This window comes from Gavialis gangeticus, unplaced genomic scaffold, assembly GCF_001723915.1.
Source record: "Gavialis gangeticus isolate Ggan-Ray unplaced genomic scaffold, GavGan_comp1, whole genome shotgun sequence".
Lineage (NCBI taxonomy): Eukaryota > Metazoa > Chordata > Crocodylia > Gavialidae > Gavialis > Gavialis gangeticus.
The window spans coordinates 24,570,632-24,589,303 of NW_017729004.1; the positions used below are offsets into that span (position 1 = coordinate 24,570,632).

General features: G+C 41.4%; 1 protein-coding gene across 1 annotated transcript in view; it reads right to left on the reverse strand.

Moving 5' to 3' along the window:
• ADARB2 (adenosine deaminase, RNA specific B2 (inactive)) overlaps window positions 1–18,672 on the reverse strand; it is a 218,290-nt gene that overhangs the window by 95,349 nt on the left and 104,269 nt on the right. Inside the window, exon 3 of the mRNA XM_019508177.1 lies at window positions 17,605–17,719. Coding sequence (XP_019363722.1) covers window positions 17,605–17,719 — 115 coding nt within the window. The remainder of the gene's footprint in view (window positions 1–17,604; window positions 17,720–18,672) is intronic.

Below are 18,672 nucleotides of genomic sequence, written 5' to 3' on the forward strand. Positions count from 1 at the left end.
GGAGAGGGGGCAGGAAGGGTTTGAAGAAAGGCAAGGCTGATGTACACTGCATTTTGAAGGCCTTTGGTTGGTGGAAGAATAATTCTTTAGGGTCCATTTTTGAGCAACTGCAGGATCTATCTGCCAAAAAGGAGTCCCATGATCGTTCATGGAAAATGAACCAAAAATATTGGTTTTTATTAATCTGTGATATTTTTCAACATGAACATTCACAATATATTTCACTAACACTGTTTCTACATCTCAGCTTTCTGAGACACCCATCCAGATAGCATTTCACCAGACAGAAAGATAGTCCTTGATACAGCTCACATTCTCACTGATGGGAACCAGGCTTAGAAGACATCGTTACTTAAAACAAAAACAATATTCATTTAGCTGTAGTTTCCTGATATTGCCTTGAAGATAACATCCATCAGTAACCTTAGAACTGGATCATTTGAAAAACAAGAAGATCTTCTCTTATTTATTACACCTTAACTAACTCCTGACCTATAAATTGTCAGAGGTCATTGAGTATTAGTTCTCTTCAGAGTCTTGCATGAAATAGTGTTGCAGAAGACCATTGGTTAAAAGTAACCAGTGAGCAATTTCTAAGAGGCTTCAACAGTTAGGTTTCTATTATTTGCCTTGATGTTCCTAATAGTTTTCAGTTTAAAGAGGAAATGGAACAGGGAAAGGAAATAGGGGAACTGTATTAGTCTATGGGCTGAAAACTAGCTGAAACTATTTTCCCAGTGGCAACTGGGGAAATGGTAAAAGAATTGGCCACATATTTTATTAAAAATATTTTATGCAAAAACTGAAGAGCAAATTATTAGATGAATATATTTGCTAAGGACTCATGAAACACAAGCCAGATCACAATGCAATGAGGTGGTGACATAATGGATCTTTCCTATACAGGGCTGAAAACCTACAACTGCCATGGAAGCTGTGGTATGCCATAACCTGTCCTAATCAGCCACTGAAACCATGACCCTCTGGATGTCAATGGGAATTTTGCCACTGATTTCACTAGGGCCAGTATTTTGCCCTCGTCTATCAGAACACGAATGAGAACCAGAAAGGGCTCCCATACTTTGTAGTCAGTGTCTAAACTCTTATGGGAGGTTAAAAGTACAGAATCAGAGCTAATTTCTTTGTAAAGTTATTAATTGCTGAGAGATACCACACATTGATACAGTCAGGGAAAGATGCATTTCTCTCAAACGGTAAGTTTTAGCATGTTTATAGTTTAGGTTTGATCTCCACTGAAGTTGATAGGAACACTTCTACTATGGAACCACTTACTATGTTAAATGAGCATGTCTTTACTTGGGAATTCATGTATGGGACAGCTGGCATATTGGCTAGCACACAAGAGATGGAGCAGGGACTTGTAGAACTAAAGGCATAGGGTGCTACAGCCGTCCTAAAGAAATGCTGCTTTCTACCTAGAACTGTAGCAGATTCACAAGTCTACAGATTGAGCACAGATGGGATCTACAACACACTCACCAGTGGTGTAATACCAGTGTGTAGAAAGGCGTCAGGGGCAGGTACAGAAATTATTGGGTCAATCATTGTAGCTTTCTCCTTTAAATTTTATCTTTGAACATCCTTTTCTGGCTGCTTATGACTGACTTTCTGAAAAGCACGTTGCTTAGGTGTGGATCAATGCAGTACAATATTTTAACGTTATATTGTAATCTAAGAGGCCAAGAGACTGCTGACTGATTTACATCTTGCCAAGTAAGACCTTACACTATATGGATTTAAAGGGAATCTCTCCCCAGAACTGAGCATGTATGTGTGCTTGTTTTAACCTTGACAGAAGCACTAAATGCCAACTTCATTCTTTTAATCTTCCCTCATGTTGTAAATCAGCTTTTCTATCCCCTACATGTTTTGTGTTTGCCAGTTCTGAATTCTCTCCAATTTGTTGATAAATTTAATTTGAAAATAGTATTGGATCTCTTCTTCTTTCCCTAACTCTTCCTGATGCTCTGCTACCCAGCTTTAGATGAGCTTCTCGACATTTTGTGTCTGACTTTGAAAAATGGCTTCCATGTTGGAGCTATTACTGTGTATACAAGAATCAGAAAAATCACTGACCTACAGGCATTGGCTTTTTATGAGGCCTGACATCAATTGATGGCATCTTAGAAACCATATGGTATCCATAGGGAAGACAATATGTTTGCTTCTATAATATTTATTGCACATACATAGGTAAAATATATGTGGCATGAGTTGGATGGGCTGATTTTTTCAAACTAAGAATACTAAGTTAATTTTTTGCCCTTATCTAGTACTCCACATCTGAGGAGCTCAGTAGGCTTTAAAAACATCAAAAGATCCCTGTGGGGTTGGTGAGGGATATATTGGGGTCACTTCACCCACCACTGAAAGACACACGGTTCTTTAAAATGGAACCCAATTACCCTTTATAACGAACAGAGACACTATACAAAAGTACAGAAAGTGAAGTAGTATACTGTATCCATTTGAAACTATGGAGCAGGTGTATGTAACCAGAAAGTAATTATCTTAGGTGGAATGCAGCTATTCCACTGCTGTTAGTAAACTGCTCTTGAAGTAAAAGTAGCCAAAAGTAGCCAAGGCGATCATTTTTCTGTTTCTGATAACAACACCATTCCAGGGGACTGAGGTCAGAACAGACTCTTGACTCGCTACTCCAGCTTCTTAGAGCACACTGGTGGTTGCAAGAACTCTCCCACCCAAGAACTTATCTGACCTGCTCCTATCTACTTTGTGGAAAAGAATAGGAATCTTATTATTAAGATTAAGTAGAATGTCTGAAGGTTTTATCATGTCTCATGCTTACTACTGCCAACCCAAATCTTAAATATCATGACTCAGGACCCCTAAACCATGAGATTATTTTAAAAAAATCCATGAGATTTTAATATTAATACATTTGGCATCTTTTTTACTGGCTTTCTGAAGATTGAACTTTCAGGATTTACAGTTTCTATTTTTTTTCAAAATTAATAGAGCTAGAACTTACTCTTTTGAACTATGACAGCTGAGGTTCACACAAAAATAGCTGACTCGGTGCATCTACACGTGCAGTTAATTTGAAACAATAAACTATGGAGCAGTTTGAGCTGGAGTAAATGACTCCTGGGCACAGTGTCTACACATGCCTGGGAAAGCTGCAATTTGAGCCAGGGCAGAGCAGTTTACGCCAAGGCCAGGGACATGGGGATCAGTCCCAGGGTCCAGGTGGCGGCAACGGGTGGCGGAGGGGCTGGATGGGGCTCAAGAGGGCTGAAAGTGTGGAGCCATGTGGCTAGGCATCAGGCAGACATCTGGCCCCCAGCTGGCTGGATTGACCGGGTACAATTTACACCTGTGGTCAGTGTCTACACATGCATATCATCACAGTGAATTACCCCACTGTAAGATAGTATTGTCTCCAACATACTATCTTATACTGGTGTTAACCAGTTTACTGTGGCCTAATAGCATCGAACAGTAGCAGTGGACATAGTCTTCCTGGACTTTTGGAAGGCCTTTGACACTGTCTCTCACCCCGTTCTCATTAAGAAACTGGGGGACTGTGGTGTCGACACACAGTCAAATGGGTCGCCAACTGGCTGGAGGGCCACACCCAGAGAGTGGTGGTGGATGGGCCATTTTCGACTTGGAGGGATGTGGGCAGTGGGGTCCCGCAGGGCTCGGTCCTCAGGCCCGCACTATTCAACATCTTCATCAGTGACTTGGACGAGGGGGTAAGAGAAGGCTGAGGGAAGATCTAGCGGCCTGTTACAAACTAGTCAGGGGGGATCAGCAGGCATTGGGGGAGTCCCTGTTCCCCCGAGCACCACCAGGAGTGACCAGGAATAAAGGTCACAAGCTGGCAGAGGGTAGGTTTAGGCTAGATATCAGGAGACGCTACTTCACGGTCAGGGCGGCTAGGATCTGGAACCAACTTCCAAGAGAAGTGGTGCTGGCTCCTACACTGGGGGTCTTTAAGAGGAGGCTAGATGTACACCTTGCTGGGTTTGACCCCAGTACTCTTTCCTGCCATGGCAGGAGGTCGGACTCGATGATCTGCTCAGGTCCCTTCCAACCCTAGAAACTATGAAACATGTAGACAGCTAATTAGTCTACATGTGCAATTAGATGCATGTGTAGACATGGCCTCTAGGAAGTCTGTATGTAGAACATAACGGGTGTCTTTATCTTTCAGACCTTTTGTGCCAGGAAATGACATGCTCAGACATGCGACATAGCTCCACATGTCTTACCTCCTACACTGGAAGCACTGCAACCATATCTGCAGTACTGGAGGCAGATACGTTATTTAGCTAATTTATGTCCACAGCTTCTCGTTTGGGAGTTAGGAAACCCTTTCTGACATGATAATTTTGTGTACATGCCCTAAATGTTCTGAGACTTGTCAGACAACATGCAGCTGTTATAGCAGCCTGAATGTTACTTAAGGATGTTACAAGAGTAGGTGGAGACATTAAACAAGGAGCTATGTAAAAGTAGGTCTATAGTAGGAGCCAAGTGTGGGGATGTGGTTCACAGATTACATGCATAGTTTTAAGAAACTCACTACAGGAAATGGAAGATGTGTCTGTTCATGAATGCTGCCTGAGATAGCTCCATCAGCAAAACCAGTGGGCTAAATTATTGGCGCAGTAAATTGACTTCATGTTACACTGTTTTAATGTGCTGTCACACATGGAATGTCACATGTATCCAGTTTCCACAATAAAGAATTTGGGTTCCTGAAAGCAATGCTTAAGAAGAAAACTGAAAGTCACTTGGTCACTGACTTTGACAGTCAAGAGACCTTGCAAGCAAGGCAGCTATGTTGCCTTACACCAGATTAGATCCCCAGAGAGAGGCGATGCCTACTCATCAGGTATTTGTTTAACATTCGGAAGGCTTGATTGTGACTGAAGTCAATGGCATTGTATCCACTAACAGCAGGACTGAACCAGGCCTGCTCTCCGGTTTCCTAACATTTGACACAATTAATAAAGAAATTTTATTGTATAAGCATTTTTCAGTGCATATTTTAAGCTTTGCTGGGACTAATGAAATGCATCTTTTTCATACTGTAAAGAGAGCTCACTGTATTAGGAACTTATTTGTCTTAAAAGGGAAAAAAAAACAAAAACAAAAAAGAAAGAAAAAAGAATCAGACAAATTGGGCTTGATTAATTTTTTTTTTAAAACACCTTTTATTAGGTTGAAGACAACTGACACAAGCTACTGTTCACTAAAAAGCAAAGCCAGAAATAATGATAGTGTAACTCCAGCCCTTGTGAATAATTAATGGAGTACAATTTCATGTTATTTTAAATGATGCTGCATCTCTCTCTGCTAAGTGATAATTTTGTGTTCTTTCTTTGCTATTTTTTAACAAATCAATCAAAGGGATTCTCTATTGTTATCAGCAAACGTGTATTTGGAATAATTTTCAAAGCAGCTTAATGGAGCTCTGATCACGCTGATTTTTTCCCCCACTCTCTACCCATTGTGGAATAGGTTCAGGGCTCCATTTCTAGCTTATTTAGGGTATGAAAATGCCCTGAAGCTTTCCTGAACATGGCACCTGATTAATCTTGTATTCCTTTCTGTTAAGTGTTTTCCATAGCAACCATATATTACCTGCTGGAATGACCTCATTTTATAAGTAGCAAGAAAGGGCAAATGTGCTGGAAAGCCTCTGTGGGAGAGCAAATGTGGGCCTGATCCTGGATTCTGATCCATGCAGACAGATTTCTGGCTCCTAAAAGTCCCGGCAATGTCAGTGAGGTGCTGCAAGAGCACAAGAAACTGCTTGAATGAATCAAATTGAAGGACTGGGGCTTGTGTGGAGGTTTATGTAGAAAGCAGCAGCTGGACACAAAAGAGCGGCTGTTTCTACTGCACAGAAGGAGAACTTCTTTCTGTTTAAAGGTTCAATATACAAAAGCCATGTCAAAACAGACATAAGTTATGGTGATCACGTTTTGTGCACCCCAAAACTACTACTGAAGAGGCTGTTCTTATAATAGCTGCTGCTGTTGCTAATTTGTCCCAGGTTCCAGACATGCACATAACATGGCAAGTCATGAACAGCGAAGTCATGCCTGCTTTGTTGTTTTTATTATTATTGTTACTATGTCAAGGAGTACCAATCCTAGACTAAAGTCCCCATTGTTCTGGGCTCTGTAAAAACACAGAACAAAAAGATGGTCCCTGTTAAGACAAGAGATAGCTGCAGGCAATTATGTGTCTGTGTCCCTCTTGTTATTTGAAAGGGCACAAGCAAAAAAGACTGTCTAGCATTTCTCCCCAAAATCCGCACCACTGTTTTCACCATTTCTGCGTTGGCTCTGGTGGTGACAGTGATTGTATCTACACGTGCAAATGCTGTGGGGTAGGTTTACTCTAGAGTAAACCCACCCCGGGCAGATGTCTACATATGTGAGGATGTGGGAGCAGATTTGCTGCTCTTGGTAGCAGTTTGCTCCCACCCTCTCCAGCCCTAACCAGCCCTCTGCAGCAGCCAGGCTCCCCCTGGGCGCTGGTCCAGGGGCTGGCAGGGAGCATGGAGCCAGAAGACAGCTGTCTTCTGGTCGGGGCTGGAGATTGCTCCCTACCTCTGGGAGCTGCCTGCTGCTGGAGCAGGCTCTGCCACTGGACCCTGGGCCAGGACAATGTCCTCCTGCCCCAGCAGTAGGGAGCTCCTGGCCTTGGCTTCCCAGTGTGGGGCAGGGGGTTTGGAAAGAGCTGCAGGGGAGGGGCAGGTCCCAGCTCCCTGCCCTTATCCGCCACTCAGCCAAGGGCTCACTGCTAGCTGCCCCAGCGACAGATCAGAGCAGGGGGCTGGGACCTGCCCTCCCCTGCAGCTCTTTCCAAGCCCTGAGCCTTGATCACCCCACTGGGGCATAGGGCTGGGACCTGCCTCTGACCAGAACAGTTCCCGGCCAGCCCTGGACTGCACGGGGAAGTCTGCAAGTGCAGCCTGAATCTGGCTATGGACTGCCCAAAACAGGACAGTCCCCAGCCACCTCCAGGCTGCAAGTTTGCTTCTGGCCAGCTATCTACGTGTGTCCTGTAGTGCAGTAACTGATCATGAGTAAATTTGCTACTTGTAATTACAGGCAGCAAATTTACTCATGATTAGGGCAAATTATTGCAAAGTAAGCATCTGCACATGTAGATGTTGCTGTTTACTGCATGGTAATTTGCTCTAATCTTGAATAAAGCATCTCATGTAGATTAGCCCAGTGAGTCTTTTCATGTAGACCACCTGGGGTTTACAGGGTCAAGTAATTTAATCTTAGACCTAAGTGAGTGTGTAGACTGTCAACATGGGTACGCTGGCAGGATTGTAGGAGTGCCAGCAACAGGAAGACATTTAGAAAAAAATCTGTTATGGGCAAAGGCCAAAGAAGGGGTTGGAACCCTAAATGTGGTTAATCGAGTTATTACTAGATGAAAGAGGATGCATCTGAAAAAAGGAAAAATATACAGCCATTGAGTATTGGGAAGCAAATTGCCTTCCATGATTATAATGGCATTTTTGTGTGCATGAAGGAATATAGACCTGAAATGCTGGGGTTGGAAGTGAATTCTTTTACTGTTCTCTAACTGGTGGGAGTTAACTGAAAGTGGTTATTCATCATGATTCTTTTGGGGGTGGGATGGGAAAAGCCCTCTGGGATCTTCACATTTTCCTGTCTTCTTTTCCACTCTTAGCTTCTGAAGTAGCCCTCTCTTCTGCCATGCAGAGCTGGAGTTTATCAATACTACCCTGACCACTAGCTGGAGAAGACTCTTCTCCGAGGCACTCTGAGCCTCAGCCAGCAAATGAAAGAGATCTCCTTTCTATCCTGAACTCTCATCCTAGCATAATAGTACAGATGGCCAGTTTATTAATGTCTGAGAATTGATACTCCTCTCCTTAACTAGCCACACACATTAAACATTCCTAGCTACCAGGGACATTTCTTCATGAAACGATCTGTTCAAATCCAATTAATTTGAAAGAAAAATCCTCATACAAAATAAGCCCATTTTGAACTGCTGGATCAGGTCTGTGGATGTCTGAAAAAGGAGCGTCCTAGAGAGACATTTTCACACATGATGATGTGCATGTCATTTCCCAAGTATCATGCATAAACAGGAGCAGCTCGCTTAGGGTAATGGAGCCCTGTGAAAAGGAGAAAGGGATGGGGGGATGCTGGCAAACCAGAGGTAAATCAGAGAACAGGCACAAAGCTGACTAAGTGGCTGCAGAGGAGAGTAACATGGGAGAAGAGATTAAAATAATTAAATACGTGCAGCACTGCCAATTGACAACTTAGGGAGCGGGAGAATGCTCAGCAAATGTGCAAAGGGTGTATACACAGAGGAAAGAGGGGGCACAGTGAGGGCAGTTCAAGGAGCTATAACTAAATTGAGGGGATGAAACCATGGAAAATAAAGTACAGGCTGAATAACAGGAGAGAATTATTAACAGTGAGGTCTATTAGCCTGGAGTAGTCTCCCAAGAGTAGTGCTGAAAGCCCCATTGCTAATTGATTCATTTAAATCTGGCCTGGAAGAAGCACTCAAGAATGTACTACAGGGAGCAATCTCGTGCTTGCAGGGGAATGGACTAGATGACTTAGTGGTCGTTTCCAGTTCCAATTTCTATGGTCCATTTCATTCTTCCCTTCAGTGCATGAAATCTCAGCAGCTTTCCTCTTGGGAAGTAAGGAGAGAGGCAATGCTGTGTCTGCAGTGTTGCTCCCCCACCTGCCCGGCCTTCTATGGGGTTACAAATCTATGGGGAAGAGGCAGACCTGTGTTTGCTACACTTCATCCCCTCCTCAAATCCAGGGGGATTCTTTCCCTAAGTTAATACTGACAGTGTTGATATTAACTTTGCCATCTGTCTTGTTCTGTGAGTCTGAACACCATTTTTCTCCTCAGGGATGGATCGTGCAGAGACTTATAGCCAAAACCCAATTTTAAAGATGAGCTAAAAAGCATTTTTCTCTGCCAAGACCTGAGTTCAGAAATCAGTGCTTCTCTTACACAGCAGAAAACAACATTACATTCTTGCACTAATTTGTATACTGGTAGGATAATCATCCTTAATTGTAGCGGGGGAGGTGGAATCCTGCACTCACGTACCATTTGCTGGCTGCAGGAGGAACTGATTTTCTTATCATTTGTTTTAAAATCTATTTGCTGCTTTAGAGCCTCCATTTGTATTTGCTTAGCATTTGGAATATTAAAGTATTGAGTTTGGACACCTGGACTCCCCCAGATTTACAATAAATGGTGATTCGATAAAATGTATGAACAGGCTTGGAATCCATACCCAGGGCTCCACTTCCCCATAAGGGAGGGCCCTAAACCACTAACACATTCTCTGTCTTTCACCCTCCCTGGCCCAATGAATCTCGACTTCTTTTCTGCACAGTGACACAAGATCAGCAGGAGAGGTGGAGAAAGCCTCCCACCCTGCACTTGATGGGTGAACTCTCTAACCTTGGGTGAATCTACATGTGTGCTTTACTGAGAGTAGACTAATTAGCTCTGCAGTAAAGCATCACTATCTACACCTGCACCAGCTTTAGGGCACAGTAAATCAATTGACTCTGCCATAAACTAATATTGTCAGGGACAGTACTATCTTACGACAGAGTCATTAAGTGCACTGAAATGCACATGTAGACGGTGACAAGGGCTCGAGGGTGCTACAGTGTGGGGGATGCCTGCTGCCTAGCTGTGCACTTTAGCACCCTCGTGCTTCAGCCAGCCCCTCTGCCACTGAAACTGCCACCCAGAGCCCAGGGCTGGCCTCCTGAGCTCCCTGCTAGCCAGGGACTGCTCTGCTCCAGCTCAAAGTGTAGATGCTGTGCCTGGGAGCAGTTTACTCCAGTGCAAACTGTGTTGGAGTTTATTTCTTTGCATTAATTGTACATGTAGATGCACTCCCTGAAACTGGGTTCTTATATCAAAGGTGAGCAGCAGCGATCCATCTCCTGGGTTTTATAAAACAGTTGGGTGAAGTCTAAGCAAAACTGATCCCAGTGGGCTTGTCTACATGTGCCTATTAAGGCATAGCAGTAAGCTCTTTAGCTTATTGCTGCTGGGCATGCATCTGCATTTGCGCCTGGACCACAGCACACTGTTGTGGGTCGAAGCAGCCTCAGCTGGCAGGGGACCTTGGGGGTCAGCCAGCTAGCCTGGGGCTGCTCTGACCGGGCTCAATGTGCTGCAGAGGGGCTGGCTGGGGCATGGGGATGCTTTAGCATGAGGCAAGCCAGCAGGCAATCCTCACCCTGAAGCGCCCTCGTGCCCCAGCCAGTTGAGTCAGTTGAGACATGTGCGCTGCTGTGCATGGAAAAATTCCACCACAAGGTAGTACTTGTATTTACAAGTCCTACCCTGCTGCAGAGTTTATTAGTGTTGTGCACCCTAATACGGGCTTACATGAGATGTTTATTGTTTCTTAATTAGTTGACTGTGCAGTAAATGTCTTGTGTAGATGTGCCTGGATTCCAAAACACAAATGGAGGTATCCCATTCTGCCCAGAAGGTCTTGAGTAGTAAAATTCACATCTCTGAGAGTCAGAAATTCAGTTACAGAAGTCGGACTTATTTACCATTAAAGTACAGAAGAGGAGGATCAGAGTAATATCAACAGGAAAACCAATTTCTAAGAAAGCAATCAGCATATGTGATTTCCAATTCAATCTAGACCACTCTATGAAAGATTTCTAGAAACAATATTACCATAGGACTCAAGAATGTACAAGCATAAGTGTAGGATTTTTAGAAGTGCTTAATGATTTTTAAAGCAATTTTAAGCAACTAAAAATGCAGGCAGGAATCTAATAGGATTTTCAAAAATATCTAAGCAGCTTAGGTGGTTATTCCCATTTCAAAGGTCTAAGATTTATTGAGAAGTTAAAGAATCATATACTCCTAAATGTCTATATCATGTCTAAAAATAGGACTTAATTCACTTATGACTTTCAAAAAATTTTACCCGGTATCTAACACCTTCTTTGCACAATGTTTGTGGGTTTGTAAAAATTCCCAGCTAGCTAACCAGTTTTGATTATGCTAGTTTTGATAAGAAGCAGATCTGGGATCCTGCAGATTTATATTGTATATGTTATAAATCTCCTGCTATATTTTACTGGTTTCTAACCTCTCTGCTCAAACGAAGAAGCAGAAATCAATTGCCCATCAATATTCTTGAATGTACTTAGTTGTCAGGCTTTATGAATCTTAATATGACTGGGAAGATCCATGGAGACATATTGTTAACTTTTTTTTCTGTTATTCCACTTAGCAATTATTAAGATCAATTCCACGAGATACAGATGATGATTTCCCATCTTTTATCACAGCATGAAATTGCTGTTTAGGGCCCTTTTGTCCAGTTCATCTTTATTTCATACAAGATAACTGAAAAGACTTCTCAGTTGCTTTTAACATCAAACTAATTGTCAGGCTCCCTCCCCACCTCTTTCCCTGGGAAAAAAGGGAAGGGGGGGGGGGAAGGGCAGAGAGAGAAAGAGAGAAACTGGAATAAGAAATCAATGTATAAACTTCTTTTATAAATTCTACTCTCCTGTTGAGAAGACTGAACTTTCTTAATGTTTCATTTTTAACATAAAAATGACAAAAAGTTTCTAACAGTATTTAAACTGTCAAGATTCATCAAATACAAATGGGAAAATAGTGTTTAAATACTAGTTTCATCTTTTTCATAGCGATTTTGCAATTTTTAAAAAAGACTTGAACAATAACAGATCATCTCTGGAACAGTGACAGGTATTATTTACCATGTCCAGTTATTTTAGGTGGTGAGCAAATGTATTCATGTATCAGTCAAATGTCTGCAACAGAAAACGCCGTCAGTGGTTGAATAAATAGTGTGAATACTACTTCTGTCACAAACATTACAGACCCCCAAGGCTTTCTTCTTCGTTCTCCAGAACACAAGGCTCAAAATAAAATGTTGAAGTTTTCAAAATGGTGAAATTCTTCCTAAGAAACAACGGCTTAAGGAACCCTGTGACAATAGGAGGTATTATGCCTGTGGTGTATCCTGAGCCTTTGGGGTACACCCGTGAGGAACAGATCAGAACTTCAGTGCTAGAAGAAAGAAAATATCACTACACACTAACTTCTTTGGGCCAACTTAACTTCCAAATTTCACATTTTTTTCTTTCAAACCCTGATCTACCCTGTTGGGTTGGGCTTCTCTGACTGTCAAGGTGGAGGGATACCAAAAGAGTGGAACAATCTCCACCCCTCATCATTTCGAAAACATAGTCATTTCCTGATACCAGCATTATCACCCCTTTTTTTTCTGTTTTCTTTCCTGTCTCTACTCCTTTTTATATTTCCTGAAGTGCTGGTGTTCTGTAAGAGAGGATATGCAAGAAGAAGTATCTTTTATTTAACCAATTATATACAGCATTAAGGAGAAATGTTAGGCAATCTACCAGACACAAAATGTCTTTCCTTGGGCATTCCTCAGCATGGTTAGTTGAATAAAAGATGTTACCAAACGAACCTTGCTTCTTGCTGGCTACAACACTATAATCCTAATACAAGAGGGGAGTCATGATACACAGCTTCCCCTAATGGTCCAGTTTTGGATTATCCTATCATTTTAACTCTCTTTCAACTAAACCTTCAACTGGGCACTGCTTCTCTGCCCTATTTGCTGTGTAAGGGGAAGATTACATGAAGCCAAAACAAATTTCAAAACAACTTTCATGACCTAGATGTATTGTAAGGCTGGACAGTCAGGGGTAAAGTGACAGGTCCATTCCACCTCAAGAGGGCATCAAGAAGGTTGGAAGACATTGGATGGTTGCTGAAAGTTGAAGGGTCACAGAAAAGTTGGTGAACCTGGCTCACTCTTTCAGCCAGGTTGCCAGGAGTTTCATATTAATTATAAAGATGAGAGATGGTCCTGAGATGAAAACTAATTTCTAGATCCAAGTGTGAATATTCCCAATATGTGAGATACATTTTATGGAGATTAGCCTGACATGTGGTGCAAGTGTCAATTCCCCAAAGTCTGATGGGTTTGCAATCTCATGTGCCAGTTCAAGTCTGTTTCTAGACAATGTTTTGTACAACTCTTGTCTACAGCAGAATGTAAATTAGTTCCAGATAATTTAGCAACCTTTCTTTGAATATGCATTGAATACTACGTGCTCCCCCTGAAAAAAGGCACAGCAAATATTAAACACATGTATTTAATGTACTTGATACAATTTTATCTTGAACGTCCTTATACATATTTTTCAGACTGCAAGTAAACTGAACTCTACAATCCGTGTAGGACATGATTACAGTCTCAGTAAGCAGGTCTACATGTTGATTAGTGTGCAGTGTCTACTACATATTAAGTTTAGTACTTGTATAATTAAGTACTAAATAAATGTCCAGTAGGCTGCTGTACTGTGCATTAGCACGATCACATGCTTTTTGTGTGGTGCTTAATGCACAGTAGACTAATACAACTGTGAAATATTGTATTAGCATGGTTTTGGGTGTGTGCTCATGCACAGTAGAATTAGTCTACTGTGCATTAGGCATTTCATGTAGACACACCCAGTGTCTCTACAACAACTGTATAGATATTGGCAGAGGTAACCAGTGTAAAACTGGTGTGAGGTGGGGGTCAAGCCCTTGCAGTAATTCTCTGCTACATTAGTGAATATTCTTATTGATATCTTAAGAATATCTTGCAGGGAAAAAGGATTGATGAACTAACACTAAGACTCTCTTTCATCTCTACTTTCTGTAAATCTCTATGGATATTATCAGTAGAACTGGTTGAACAATGTTTTATGGTACAATTCTCCATTAGAAAATCCATTTAATTTCATTTTAACAAAACAAAATATTTAATGTGCAAATATCAAGAACATTTCTGACAGAAAAAAATCAGAAACAATTTATTTTGCCTCTCTCACCAGCAGCAGGCCCTAAAAATGTGAAAATGTTTCATTTTGATAATATTGAAATGTTTTGTCTCAATTTTACAGTTACGTTTCTGACATCATTTCTGCCATGTCCTATGACGGGGTTGTCAACTGGGGATACGCGTATCCCCGGGGGTACTGGAGAAGACCCTAGGGGGTACACATGGGTGGGTGGGGATGGAGTGCTGCCATGCACCATCCTGCACTGCCGCGAAGGTGGCACCCACTCAGCTGGACATGGGGGGCGGGGGAAGCTTGCACAGCCATGCGCCACCCCCATCCCCCCACCCCCGCTCACTCCATGTTCAGCTGCCAGGGCTACACTGTTCCACATCCAGCCGCTGGGGGTACACTGATCCAAAAAGTCTGAAAATCCATGTCCTATGATACGATATATAGTATTTCCACATTATGCAAACAGAATGTTTCACAAGGCCAGCTTGATGTTCCAAATAAAAAAATTTTAAACTTCTGTTCCACGAATATATTTCAAGATTTCAACTGTTTATCATATTTCACAATGAAAACAAAAACAAGGGGTCAGAATGTCCTGTTTTCTGTTCAGCAATTTATTGCCATTGACATTTTGCAAACAGTCAGGAACATTATTTTCTACATTTTTTTTCTTTTTGTCCTTTCTGCCATGCTGGAATTTGCCTTGAGTCTTAAAACATAAGTCAGTCAGAATGTCCAAATGCAACTCACTTTGCCTTTCCTTGGGAACCGAAAAGGCAAACGTTAAAAAAAGAGAGAATTAAAGAAAAGGAGAGTCTATTTACCACCCTTTGTTTTGCTTGGAAAGTCACCACACTATCTGAACATCAAAAATCTCATTATAAAAAATTGTGGTTTTTTTAGAGGTTTTGTCTGAAAACAACACAGATATGCATTGTTCTGTTTACACACTGTACAACATTAAATTGAAACAAGAGGAAAGAGAGGGTGCATTAGTTGCACCTAGCATGAAATTCAATAAGACCGTAATGTAGCTATTTATATTGCTATTTTTATGTATTATTTGCTTAGCTTTGTGATAATCTGCCAGTGCATCAGCCAGATGTCATGTTAATAACATAAGAGATCTGCATTTACTCATGTATCTGATGTGATAGTCTTTAAGACCTGTTCACCAGTCTTTTCTAACTCTTGAATGGACCATGAATCTTTACGTACAATATGGAAAGTACTGGCACAAATGGCAAATGGTCCTTCCTACCCATACTTTGATAGACATGCCCATATTGGAAGAAACCAAAATCTTTATGATAAACATGTCCAGATAAGGCAGTTCCTATTTTAGTATTCTCTCTCAATCACACCTATACTAGTGAGTTTGGTTTCTGAGTATTTTAGGATTAGAAAGATGTTAACAAATTGAAGTCAATTTATATTGGAGTAATGTAGAGAATGGCAGTTGAAATGATGATGACTCTGGAGGAACTGAATCATGGGGATAAACTAAGTATATTCATATTGTGGCTTAGTGTTGACTAAGGAGAAATATGAAATCGCTTGACCAATTTCATTTCCTTTTAAGACCAGGTGACATACCACCTGGACAAGGGGGAAGAGATTGATGTCATATATCTTGACTTTAAAAAAGCCTTCAATCTGGTATCCCATGATCACCTCTTGGCAAAACTGGCTAACTGTGGCCTCTACCTCACCACGATCCGCTGGATGGGGAATTGACTCCGCGGTTGGACCCAGAGGGTGGTGGTTGATGGAAATCAATTGTCATGGTGTCCTGTGACAAGTGGGGACCCTCAAGGCTCTGTCCTAAGACCTATACTTTTTAACATCTTCATCAATGATGTAGACATTGGTGTCAGAAACAGACTGGCCAAGTTCACTGACGACACCAAACTCTAAAGCACCCACACCTGAGGACAGGAGGGTGATCCAGGCAGATCTTGACAGGCTCATGAAATGGGTGGATGAGAACCTGATGGTGTTTAATACCGAAAAATGCAGGGTTCTCCACCTTGGGAGGAAAAACCTGCAGCATGCTTATAGGCTCGGCAGTGCTACACTGGTTAGCACTACAGACAAAAGGGATGTGGGGGTCATGATTGATCACAAGGTGAACATGAGCCGTCAATGTGATGCTGCAGCTAGTAAAGCGAGCAAAATGCTGGCTTGCATCCATAGATGCTTCTCAAGCAAATCCCAGGACGTCATTCTCCCATTGTACTCTGCCTTGGTGAGGCCGCAGTTGGAGTACTTTGGGCTCCACAATTCAAAAAGGATGTGGAGAAGCTTGAGAGAGTGCAGAGGAGAGCCACGTGCATGATCAGAGGTCAGGAAAACAGACCTTATGATGAGAGGCTCAGAGTCATGGGACTCTTCAGCCTGGAAAAGCGCAGGCTCAGCGGCGATCTGCTGGCCACCTATAAGTTTATAAGGGATGTTCACCAGGATCTGGGGGAATAATTGTTCAGACGCTATCTCTGATACTTAAATTGTAAGCTTCCTAGGATAGGGATCATCTTTCTGTTTTTTTATCTGCACAGTTTTTAGTACAACATTCATGACGGGGACTCCCAGTTACAACAGTAATACCCATAACAAACAACAAACAACTACTACCAAAGTAGTAGAAAATATGTTGTAAGGAACAATCCTGCATTGACAAAAGGTAAAAAGCAATTGTAGGCCAATTTCTATATTTCTAATTTCTCTGATTCTGAGGCTGATTCCTCACTCATTTTCCATTAAGTTAGTCTTCAGGATGTGAAAAAGACCAGTAGATAATCCATTTTCTCTCCTCATGCTGTTGGTATGGACAGTGGTCCCTAATGAATCTGGATAATTTAACTATTGGCAGGAGCCAGCTAGGAAACCCTGGATGAATTATATATGCCTCTATTCCCAAAGGTTATTTCTTCTCTTCTAAACTCTATCCACTATTTCACACTTCTGAGTGAGTATACTGCTTATGGCAGTATTTGCACTGTTGACAGTTTCATAAATACCATAAGGCAACCAGAAATGAGATAATAATTTCAACATAAACAAAACGAGAAACAGCATGTATTCAATATTTTCCTTTTTTCACCCACTGAATGTTTTTGTATGATATGTTCTCAAGTAAAAAATATCCTTTAGTTAGGTGTTAACTGATTATTTAAATTTTTCCTTGCAGGTCGGTATTTCCTGACTTCAGATGAGAGTAAAAATAAAGCCTGAAGTTTTCTGCATTTGCTTTGGGTGGAAGAGAAATGGGTTGAGATTTGTTTTCACTTGTCAATCTAAGTAAGACATTTGGTGACCTTCTGGAACCAAAACTCAGTGCCTCTGGCTATAAAAATAAAAAATAAATAAATAATATATTTCTCACTGATAATAAAAAAGAAACCCTTATTAGGAAAAATAAATCAGCCAATCTGCATTTCCTCCTGTGAATAAAGAGACCTAGGGACCATATATTTATAAAAATAGCTGTATTTCTATTGTCAATACAATTTTTGTGTGCTTAATTTGAAGCTTAAATATGTAATGCCTCTTTTATCTAAATTACTATATATTTTTCTATGTAGCAGTAAAGGGAGCTTTCAGCATGGACCAGGTAAATAATGTCCTACTTAGTCATGAAAGATGGTGCAGGAAAATAAATCAAAGGGCATCTTACCTCTGGTCATCACAATTCCTGCAAGAGTTTTGTGGCGTGCATGCATGGACGTGAAATTATCTGTCACCTCTTGGAACTTCTGTGTAACCATTTGATAAATGGAATCGGCAAAATCCTGAAAGACACGATCAGAAAGATTTCTTTCACTTTCTTTGACTGAAACACTTATGTATATCCGTCAACCTTATAATAGTCAACCTTTGGGTTCTTATTTTTAGAATTAAAATCCAACTACCTGAACAAAAATAGCAGGAATGGTCTTGTAGACTATCACAAATCACCCCTGACTACCTCTGAAAGGCTGGATGCCTGGACTTGAGCTAAAGTTAAACTCACACTGGGTGCATCTACAAGTTCATTAATGTGCTTTTCCTAATGTGCACTAAATTTACTACTAAATAAGGTACTAAATAAATGTGCATTAGGCTGCCCTATTACACAATAGCCAAAGCGCATGCTTTTTTAGTGACACTTAATGCGCAGTAGCCTATTTTACTGTATATTAGCATATTGGCACAGTTTTTACATGATGCTTTAATGCACAGTAAAATAGGCTACTATATATGAAGCACACATGTAGATGCTCCCACTGAGTAGGGTTTGTATCAAATTCTTAATGCTTAGACAGAAGACAGAATTTGACATATTTTCTTTCTGATCATTGGTCCAGGGCCAGTGTATAGAAAATGTAGGGGTCCTGTAAGCAATTTTGTAGCCTGAAAATGTACCTTCACACTGACTGAATATACCTCTATTAGGAGGAGTCCATTAGGGCTACGCAGCAGTCATTGCCAGTTAGCAATAGTGGGCTAAATCAGACCAATAGTGGGCCAAACCAGTTGTCCCCTGTCAGCATGTAATGTTGCACAGGGAAGCTGGAGAAGTGCTAGTTACTCAGAATATTTGTTTCTAGTGCTGCAAATTTCCAGACTGGGGAAGACATGGTGAATGGCAGCTGCTTGACTCCTCTAGTCCCCAGGAAGAGCCAACAACTGGGGAAGTTTACTGGTGTTCACTCCTGGGTGAGAAACTCTCATGCAGGTGTCATCTTCATTGTTAAAAGAGGAA